General features: G+C 32.6%; 1 protein-coding gene across 1 annotated transcript; it reads right to left on the reverse strand.

The window, feature by feature from the left end:
* Positions 1-9,097: 9,097 nt before the first annotated feature.
* On the reverse strand, positions 9,098-10,505 carry LOC139519699 (zinc finger protein 227-like). Its single transcript, XM_071311922.1, has one exon. It carries the CDS (start codon positions 10,401-10,403, stop codon positions 9,132-9,134), a length of 1,272 nt encoding a protein of 423 aa, XP_071168023.1. The 5' UTR covers positions 10,404-10,505; the 3' UTR covers positions 9,098-9,131.
* Positions 10,506-11,951: the final 1,446 nt, after the last annotated feature.

Below are 11,951 nucleotides of genomic sequence, written 5' to 3' on the forward strand. Positions count from 1 at the left end.
TCTGACACCATGTCTATAGGTCACAGTGTCATTATTATTACGGGATAAATCATCTGACTGTGATAGATTGACTCTGACACCATTTCTATTGGTCAAGGTATCATTATTGTTACAGGATAAATCATCGGACTGTGATAGATTGATTCTGACACTATGTCTACAGGTCACAGTATCATTATTGTTATAGGATAAATCATCTGACTGTGATAGATTGATTCTGACACTATGTCTATAGGTCACATTATCATTATTGTTACAGGATAAATCATCTGACTGTGATAGATTGACTCTGACATCATATCTATAGGTGACAGTATCATTATTGTTACAGGATAAATCATCTGACTGTGATGGATTGACTCTGACACTATGTCTATTGGCCACAGTATCACTAGTGGTACAGGATAAATCATCTGACTGTGATAGATTTACTCTGACGCCATTTCTATTGGTCAAGGTATCATTATTGTTACATGATAAATCATCTGACTGTGATAGATTGACTCTGACACCATGTCTATAGGTCACAGTATTATTATTGTTACGGGATAAATAATGCATTTACGTTGGATAACTGTATATTGATTTGGGGTATGATCTACATATCATATAAGAATAAGAATAAGAATAAGAATAATTTTATTGCATCATACACCCAAAAGAGGGTCAACGCAAAACAAACAAGTTCACAACATAAAGAACATAGACAATTACAGTCCAATGATAATCACAAGATAACAAAACAAATACAAATACATAATACTATCTAAAACATGAAATACATAGAAAAAATAAACGAAAAACAACAATCAAGTATACAGGGTCAGAGTTTGATATATAAATATGCTATTGAGAATCTTACATTATTAATGGTCAATTATTATATTAAATTTAATCAATTCATTTGAAAGTTCACCTTTCAAATAAGTTCCCAAATGAACCCCGGAAATTTGTCTCCTGGCTTGATCTTCAATAACGTTTTGACGTCATATTTTAAATATTGTATATAAGTATAGGTCATTCTTTCTTAAATATTTATATAACTATAGGTACTGAATTTCAGTGAATGTTATATTAAAATGGGTACGTTTTTTGAGGCAAAAATGGCACACCCCTACCAAAAAAATATCGAAGTTAATGTTAGTCAAAAGTAGCGAAATTTCTAGAAATATACCATGACGAATAACAAATAAATACAAATGAATCCAACCTCATACTGCCAAACTCTAGATCTTGAAGTAAACAACCCGCTTTACCGATCGCATCGCATGTTTACCGGGTATCTAGTGTATCATAAGAAAAAGAGGCATACAATTACCATGAATGAACATTGTGAACCTCCGACCCCAAGTAGATACTCAAGAGAGTTATTCTTACATGTTATTTCTTTTATATAGTTGATAGGGGGTGGTAAAGATTATTTTCGCGCGACTAGTTGGCCTTTTTCATTTCACGCGATTTATTGAATGACGGTCCTTATTCATTGTGTTTCGTGCAAATGATCAAGAACACTCCATGCAAGACATAGCACTATAAATCGTGCGCCGTGAAGCAGTTTTATTTTCTATTTAATGCGCACTGACCCCCTCCCTTTTCCCCCTGGTAGGACTTAATACAACACATCTCAAACAATCTTTCATTTCTATAGTAAATCATTTTTTTTTAATTTCAGTTCTATAAGGGACTTACTTTGAAAGCAAAGAGAGGGGACTGGGCACTGTGTGTTTGTTTTTTGTTGTATTTTGCTTAGATTTTGTTTTTTCGTTTTGTTTTTATTTATTTGATTTATTTGCTTATTTGCTGTTGTTATATTTTCATTTATCTTTTTTTAAGATTAAAAGTGCCGGAAAGAAGGGGGGGGGGGGTGTCATTCAGATTCTTGAAAAAAAAAACTTATTTGTCCAGACAACGGCGACGACAAAGTATTTTTAAGTATCCTATATGACTGTCCATTTTCAATAGATAGTAACATGTAAAATTTAAAAGAAAATATATTTTTGAGATCTGAAAAATAAACCAGTTAAGACTTTTGTCGCGTTCTAAAAAAATGGTATTGCTAAAAGTTACTAGGAAAATGAGAAGGCTTTCTTCATATGTAATCCCCGTTTCAGAATCCTTGGTATTGACCCAAAAGGGGTAAGAGAAACAAAATTCAAAATCATGCAGTTCAAAAGAAGGCTCGCAATATATTTGTTTAAATCTAATGAAGTGTACATTACATTTATGGATTTTTAGGGTCATCGGACGCAAAAATGAAAATTGAAATGTCAAAAATTCATACGCATTTAAACAACAAGCGTGTTACATATAATGACTCCTAAAGGACACCGTAATTAACACCCCTGAAGAAATCAGTAGAGGACTTTGCTATGCACTTCACGTTACCCGTAGCAAAATACTGAACATCCATTTTAAGTGAACTAAGATGATCATATTCTGTGAACTATAGACATTTTGGTATTAAATGAGACTCTAGTAGGGATCATCCTGCTTGCCCTACATTCTCAGTTTTAGATTTTAATAGATAGTTGCCAAATTTTATGCAGTGTTTCTCCAGCCAGTGGAGGAATTTACAGAACAACAACACCCCCAGAAAGGATACGTTACAGGTCAGACATTTTAAAAGTTTTTGTTGTCTTATTTTGGTTTTCATTTTTTTTTTTTATTAAATTTGACTATATACTGCACAATTATTGTAAAAAAACCCAGCAAAAGCGTACTTGGTATGTCCTACGTGGAGATTGTAAGTTCTCGTTGATGTTACAAGAAACAGTAAAATCATAAAAAAAACTTCAGATCATAGATTTATTATCTATGTTCAGATTTACTGATTACTCGAATTCATGTCAATTTTTTCATGCAAGTGGCTCCCCGTACGAACAATTCGTACGGCGAGTCCCAGGGCTCCTAGTACGAACTGCCATATAGATGAAACGGATACGAATAAATCCCGTGAATGGTGCATTGACTTTGACCAAAAAAAATCATTATGTCGAAATATAAAATCATTCAATTGATAGACTAGCCTGATGTTTAGTGACTATATGGACATGTATCCTACAAAATTTTAGATGAAAATGCCAAACACACTAAGAATACGCAAACATCTTAACTGACGATGGCTGGTTATTGTTAAAAGAATTGATGATTCAGAATAAGGAGCATCATGAATGGGATTGTTTTGCTTGTAAACAAAAACTTGGTGTTAAGGAAACTCTGGCATGTGATTGCTGTCTAGAGTGGCACCATCTGCAAATGTGTCCATCTGAAATCTGTGCCCAAACAAACGTATTGGATCTGTAAATCTTGTAAATAGTATCATGCGTTTAAGGCAAAATACAGATTTGAACTTAATATATTTAAATGTAAATTATATGTCTATTGTAACATTGAAATTAAATTTCCTACTTCCATGAACCCCATAGTACGTAAGTTCAATGATGGCTGATAATTATTTTAAGTAATTTATATTTCTTATTTGATATGAGCATGTTTATATTGATTCTATATTCATTATGTTTCCTTCTATTTCTCTCATTGCATGAATTTGTTTTCATTTTAAGTCATGTTTAAAATTTATTGACTGTTTTACATTTTATTTAAAATTGTTAAAGACATTTTAATCTGTGGCTCTATGTGGATTCTGCATATTTTAAGTATTTGATTTTAACTGGGATCAATATAAAACGATTGGGATTTGAATCTCTCAGTATTTCTATGATACAACAGTAAATTTTCTACGTCGTGTCTCAAACTTTCACCTATAACTTTTGATTTACTCCACATAAAATTATTCTAAAAATTATGCAGGGAAGCTGATTTATTACTGATTTGCAAGATTAAATTTTCTTTCGCATAACAATAAAATCCTAATTTTAGAAAAATAATAAAGGCATGAGGGGTAGTTTTCTTGTGAAAAGAGGTCGTAAAAATGTCAAGAAACCTTCCAATAAACAATTGAAGTTATCGATGATTAACGAGCGGCGGAATACTAGAAATCAAGAAAATTGCGTAACTTTAACTGGTTAGTTTACCTGTTAAATTCCACACTACTATTATGAAATTTAACCTGGATAAAGCTCTTAATATTGGCTTTGTAACCATATAAAATTTATGCAGGTGAGAATATTTACAGTGTGATTTTAGTTTTACTGACGTGACCCCACTAACGGAAATTTACATCAAATTTTTGGGGTTCAAAAACTGAACTTTTCATTATATATTTTTGAACTAAATATTCAACTAAATTTAAAGAAAAATATATCATAGGATGCCTCGAAGTTTCCTCTTTTCAGTCATATAATTTTAAAGTATGAAATATTTTTGGAAAAAATAGAGAGTGTTCCCAAATTCACGCCTACCAATCTCTCTCATTCAACACCAAATGTGATGCAAAGAAATTAATGAGAGAGACACCCGGTGCTGAATGAGAGAGATAAATTTTAGATCAATTAGAGGTAAGTACGTAAATTAAGACCCCTTATTCAATTTATTTTAAAAATCAGAGAATGCTATTCTGTGGCAAATTCATTTTTCTATACGTTGGTATTCATTGCTTGCATGTAAACACAAAACTGACAACGTAAGACGTTTTCCCCTACAAACATGTCAATGGAAATACAAGAAAAAAAGTCAAACAATTGTCCAGAAATCAATGTTAATCTAATCTTATCTTACCAATTTCACTGTTGTAGAAAGTTTACCAGCAAGGTATCACTACCATGTCATATCAAGTGTCAGACTCTATCCGTTTTCTCTCAATCATTCTTTGAAGTTAGTGGTGATGCATGAGAACTAGTGGTGATGCAGGAGAAAAGTGGTGGTGCATGAGAGGACAACAAATTTCTTTATGCTTATATCAAAGTGTTCGACAATTATCATGTGAAATGTATTAGTGACTGTTAATTGAACTTAAATTTAATACATACAATTTGCAAGGTTTGTCTGCAACTATGCACACTACCCAAACGTTTACATCATATACAGAGAATATACTACATTAAAACATGTATTATTTTATCTTTCACTTTTACAACTGATGGGATGTTTTTTGTAACCTTTTTGATGGCTGCATTAGATCTATAAATGTGTGTTTTTTTTGACACAATAATTTCAAAATGTATTGTATGGTCCTGAACATGCCTGAAATATTTGCCACCGGACATTTTGCAACCTCAAATCAATCAATTCAAATTGTACTTGAAAATCACTGTTCATCCAATGAAATTTTGAAAGCTGAATCTCAGATCCACCCTGTTAGTTGGAAATAAAACTAAATCAGTTAGAATTGATAGGAAATTTACGAAACCAGACAGGGGAAATAAAAAAAAAACGTTACTCTATATTAAGTAATGTCATCCTTTTTCTGCCAAATTCTATGCATATCGGTCAACTTTGAAGCAATTTATCTAAAAAATATATAAGGATGGTGACATGTGTCGCCATACATGCACAGGCTCACAATAAAATCCTGGAATTGTTAGTTTTTTTAATTCTTTCTCCATATATAAGAGATCATATTGAATTAGTGAAAAGATTCGGAATATTTTATGATTTGTATAGTTTGTTCTTATGCTGTGCTGTAACAAAACTGTCCCAGCTGTTTACAAGCATGTTAAACGCCACAATATATTGCATGTGCCTGCTCCAACTCAGGAGCATGTAGTTCAGTGGTTGTCATTTGTTGATGTCTTTAATATGTGTTTTTCGTAATTCATGTTGTTTTAAAATAGGCTATTGTAGCCGATAATACCGTATGTTTTTTTTCATTGTTGAAGATTATATGGTTGCCTTTATATAATTGCTCACATCCTCTACATTTGAACTTTGTGGGATAGTTCACAGGGGCTTGTTTAGTGGGTCAGACGAGGTTTTACTGTCAATGGCGATCGCTATCCTATACTAAACAAGCCCCTGTGGATAGTTGACTCATTTGCATTAATACCAAATCTCCTTATTAAAAGTTGAGGGGTGTGTGTATTTCTTTGGAAAATTTCAATGTTTTTCTCACAGGTCACCCAGTTTGAATAGAATATTTTGACATTTTGCTGTGCTCTTGGATTTAAGTTAAGAGCCAACCAAAGCTCACAGCCTGTTGGTGGGTAGTTGATGACTATATGGTAAGCTCTGGATGTCTTTTTGAGTATTGCATACGGTGATTTGGTGATGTCTCCATGCCATGCATTGTCCCATTACTTTATATAGACAGCTTATCAGTCAACCTGATCTATCAAAGTAGCTCTCCTCGCCTTTTGTATAGTCAGACGAAAAACAAGATATAAACTGACTTAGCTTGGTATAAACATGTTTATTTAATATACTCATATAAATATAAAAAAGAAGATGTGGTATGATTGTCAATGAGACAACTCTGCACAAGAGACCAAAATAACACAGAAATTATCAACTATATGTCATCGTACGGCCTTCAACAATGAGCAAAGCCCATACCGCATAGTCAGTTATAAAAGGCCCCGAAATGACAATGTAAAACAATTCAAACAAGAAAACTAACGGCCTTCTTTATGCACAAAAATTGAACGAAAAACAAAAATGTAACACATAAAAAAATGTAAAAAAAAAAATATTTTAATAAATGTTGAAAATATTATTGTGTTTGTGAGTGGAAAACTACTTAAAATTGTAGAAATATTCAAAAGTAGCTCTCGCGTTTTTGTTCTGCGGCTACGTTAACGGAACACCAATCAAGTAATCGATCTTCATGACTGGCTTCAATATTCAATGGTACAAAATATCATGTTCTGCTTGTCGTAGACTCAAAAAGACTTCAAGTTGGAATAGATCTACGAAGACTAAAGAAAGTTCATGTGTGGTTTGGCATTGTACATGCCCACGACACCGATGTCCAGATATTGTTCGGAAGATGTTTTGAGAAGTAACGATGCTACCGGACATGTAAAATTAAACTGTTACAGTATATTACAGAACACAAAACTGGCTATCTTTGCTGTAAATACAAGTTAAAACCGGACATGGTTTACATTAAAGCTAAAAATCCCAATCCCACGGCATCAAATAATTTAAAAAAAAAAACATATGATACTACCATATACCTCTAGTAGGCAGTAAAAGTGCTATATGTACGTTTTGTTTGGGTCTAGCCCAAGAATAAGTAAGTTCAAGTCTTTTTAGAACGTTATCGGAAGGACATACTAATACAAAAACTTAGTACCAGTGTTATATGAACGTTATCGGAAGGACGTACTCCTACAAAAACTTAGTAAATGAATGTTTTGGAAGAACATATTCCCACAAACATTGAGTACCAGAGTTATATGAACGTTATCGGAAGGACATTTCATACAAAAACTTTGTACTAGTGTTATATGAATATTATCGGAAGGACATTCTCCTACAAAAACTTAGTATCAGTGTTAAATGAATGTATCCGAAGGACATACTCCTACCAAAATTGAGTACAAGTGTTATATGAACGTTATCGGAAGGTCATCACATGTATGAATTTTCGCATACCACACTTGTAAAGATCATAACATTCATGATTTCTCGTGTATCTATTGTCACTTAATCCTTCACTCAACACATGTGTCACACATTATTTTGGTACCGTCAATTTTATATTTCAAACTGTCTAACTATATTGATTTCTATTATGTACATTTCGTTTACAGCATGCATATTTAATGTATTCAATACTAAGAATGATCTAGAAAGTCGCTATGAATTTACATGTCCGAAATATTTGTTTACATCTGAAACATGTAAGATTATAAATTTCTATTTGTCAATAACCTTTTAAACTGTAAGCTAATCCAAACATCTTACAAGTTCGTTATGCAACTTTTATACGGTCATATCAAATACACACTTAATTTAATTTACCGATAGATTGATCACCTATCGTAACTCTCTTTGATAAACGTAATCAATCTGTTGACGAAATGACCATTACAAACTGTGTTGCAATAGCAACTTCTATTTGGTATTTAAAGAAAGATAAATTTGTATATAAGGACTCCGTTTGGATATGCCAACGAGAGCACATGAACTGCGTTCGGATTTTCCATCGCAATCATATACATCGTTTTTGGTTTAAATTAACCAAGTTGTAACACTGATACTTTATATTTGGACTTTATCAAATGAATTTGGACTTTACCAATTTGTTTATGTTTACTGTATTGAACTGCCGACTTGTGTGTGAATAAAGAGCTAGTACCCCGCATTGTGAATCGTTCCCAAAGACGGAATCCCACTCGAAGCCATTTGGCAATATTTATCTGGAAAAGTACAAAATCTGTCTTCATACATGTACACCACTTTTGTAAATTTCATGAATTCTCGTGTGCCTATAAAAGTGACTTTTTTCACTAAATTATTTACCGATACAGGTAAATGTGCATGCAATTATTCATCACAAGTATGGGTTATAATGTCTTTACGATAATAACCGTCGGAACTAAAGCTTGTACCCATACGTCACATTTTAGGTCTTCTTTTATCAGTATATGTTTTTGTATGTCTCAGACAATTACTGATTCTGCCAACTCTTTTTCAAAATATCACATCTTATCTTTCCAAGTATGGATTTTCATGTGTTTATTACGATTGCTTTTGTGACCAAATGCTTTACCACATACATCACATCTGTAAGGTTTTTCGCCAGTATGTTTTATCATGTGTGTACGACAAGAACTGCTTTGGCCAAATTCTTTTCCACAAATATAACATGCGTAAGGTTTTTCGCCAGTATGTTTTTGCATGTGTACATTATAGTTGCTCTTGGTACTAAATTCTTTACCACATTCATCACATTTGTAAGGTTTTTCACCAGTATGTGTTCTCATGTGAATTAGACAATTATCTTTTTTGCAAAACTTTTTTTCACAAATATCACATTTGTAAGGTTTTTCGCCAGTATGTGTTCTCATGTGAGTTAGAAAATTACTTTTTCTGCGAAACTGTTTTCCACAAACATCACATCTGTAAGGTTGTTCACCAGTATGCTTTCTCATGTGAATTCAACAGGCGCTTTCTCGTTGAAACTCTTAATCACAAAAAACACATTTAAAATGATTTTCCCCAGTATGAATTCTCATGTGTTCATTATAGTTGCCTTTCTGACCAAATTCCTTATCACATACATCACATTAGTAAGGTTTTTCGCTAGCATGTGTTCTCATGTGAATTTGATAAATATTTTTTTGGCAAAATTCCTTTCCACAAATATCACATTTGTAAGGTTTTCCACCAGTATGGATTTTCTTGTGTATATTATAATTGCCTTTATGACCAAATACTTTTCCACATTTATCACACTCGTAAGGTGTTTCGCCAGTATGGATTTTCTTGTGAACTTTACAGTTGCTGTTTTGGACAAATCCTTTTCCACAAATATCACATTTGTAAGGTTTTTCGCCAGTATGGATTTTCATGTGTATATTATAATTTCCTTTGCTACTAAATTCTTTACCACATACATCACATCTGTAATGTTTTTCGCCAGTATGTGTTATCATGTGTGTACGACAAGAACTGCTTTGGCCAAATTCTTTTCCACAAATATAACATGCGTAAGGTTTTTCGCCAGTATGTTTTTGCATGTGTACATTATAGTTGCTCTTGGTACTAAATTCTTTACCACATTCATCACATTTGTAAGGTTTTTCACCAGTATGTGTTCTCATGTGAATTAGACAATTATCTTTTTTACAAAACTTTTTTTCACAAATATCACATTTGTAAGGTTTTTCGCCAGTATGTGTTCTCATGTGAGTTAGACAATTATCTTTTCTGCGAAACTGTTTTCCACAAACATCACATCTGTAAGGTTGTTCAACAGTATGCTTTCTCATGTGAATTCGACAGGCGCTTTCTCGTTGAAACTCTTGATCACAAAAAACACATTTAAAATGTTTTTCCCCAGTATGAATTCTCATGTGTTCATTATAGTTGCCTTTCTGACCAAATTCCTTATCACATACATCACATTTGTAAGGTTTTTCGCTAGCATGTGTTCTCATGTGAATTTGATAAATATTTTTTTGGCAAAATTCCTTTCCACAAATATCACATTTGTAAGGTTTTCCACCAGTATGGATTTTCTTGTGTATATTATAATTGCCTTTATGACCAAATACTTTTCCACATTTATCACATTTGTAAGGTGTTTCGCCAGTATGGATTTTCTTGTGAACTTTACAGTTACTGTTTTGGACAAATCCTTTTCCACAAATATCACATTTGTAAGGTTTTTCGCCAGTATGGATTTTCTTGTGTATATTATAATTGCCTTTGCTACTAAATTCTTTACAACATTCATCACATTTGTAAGGTTGTTTACCAGTAAGATTTTTCATTTGACGTAGACAAGAACTTTTTCGGTGAAACTCTTTGTCTGCAGTAGCCTCTTTACTGGACATAACTAAGTGTTACAGTCTGTTCACAGATGTGTTTTTTATCTACAACATACAAATACCAATTTATTTAAAGATGGTAGGTAAACTATGTTATAATTACAACTATAAGCATTATGTATTGTGTACATACATTTGTACTAGAAGTCTGATTTTTTTCATTTATCCCTGTTCAGGAGCACCTGAGAGCACCGCGTTTTTTTTGTGGGATTGGTTTCCCTTGATGGACCGCTGTTTATCTTGTCATCGTTTCGTAGTTTTCCAATGCTCGCCGACTCGCTTTCGACTTTATTGAGAGTGAATGTTTCTTTGTTATCATTGGTCTCTCTTTTAACAAATAAACTAGAATATTGTGGATACCTTTTTTTTTTTTTTTACAAAAACAGATTATGTCATTACTTTTGTTTGAGTACCTCTTAAAAAACTATAATTTCGACCAAAAAAAGAAAGAAAGAGATTAAGGTACAAAACTTTGATAATGGGACGAAAAAGATAAAAAAAGAAAAAAAAAAAAAGATTATCAAAAAAGTATTAGGCCTAAGATCTTGCATGCCAGACGCGGGTTACATCTTCATAAGACTCTCAGTGATGCTCGAATAGAAAAAAGTTAAATAGCCAAATCAAGTATAAATTAGAAGAGGGTCAATAATTTTTCACAGATTTTTCAAAAATACGACTACGGTAAATAGTTTTGCTTGAGTTAAAAAAATCTTTAGGATTTACAAGAAATCAGAATTACGCCAACTGTAAATTTAAAAATATGACTATGTTTACATTTACACTGTGTCTAAACCACACCGACAAAATTTGTTCGGACTCGATGGTATCTAACATCGGTCACAATGACGGAACATCAATAGACAGAAGAAAGATAGATTTCTTCTTATTTTCTTATTTTTTTTCATGATATCAAAGAATATATATACATATACAACTATTTTCTATTGTGATATGCAATATTTTCTACAACTGTTCTATATTAACGGAGAAATAAGTAAAAATGCATGTCAAAATGACGAATTGAGTGAACCTTGCCTCGAAATTGTTTAATTTCTCGTTAAATTGTTCATTTTGTACGGAAAGAAAGGTACGGGAAGATAGATACTGACACGGAGATTGCAAAACTAGTCATTATGAGCATCTCAATACTTGTATTTCTGTGTATGGAACGAAAGAAATGGGTCATGTCAAAATAGAACTGGCCGGTTTCGTCAATGTTTACCACCCGGTTTCGTCATAGATTTCACAATGCATAACCCGGTTTGGTAAAAAAAAAAGATTCATAATCGCATTACATTATAATTAATTGATTATTTAACTTCAGAGTTGAAAAGGAGTTTTGTGGGTCGTTGGAAAACAACTTCTTTCACCGGACAACGGCTTATTTTTTATATGAGTCTCAGATTCAAATAAATAAGAAGCAAACACTTGAATTCCTACTCTCATAGAACACAAATATTTTTATTTTACTTTGCATTCCGAAATTTTTTAACAGGAGATTGAGGTTAAAGCTCTCTAAATATGCGTTTTCTATATGAGTTATGGGAAAATATT

This window comes from Mytilus edulis, chromosome 4 (assembly GCF_963676685.1).
Source record: "Mytilus edulis chromosome 4, xbMytEdul2.2, whole genome shotgun sequence".
In the NCBI taxonomy this organism is placed as follows: domain Eukaryota; kingdom Metazoa; phylum Mollusca; class Bivalvia; order Mytilida; family Mytilidae; genus Mytilus; species Mytilus edulis.

Coding starts and splice junctions, on each gene's coding strand:
- LOC139519699 (XM_071311922.1), bottom strand. CDS start 10,403: ATGTCCAGTAAAGAGGCTACTGCAGACAAAGAGTTTCACCGAAAAAGT.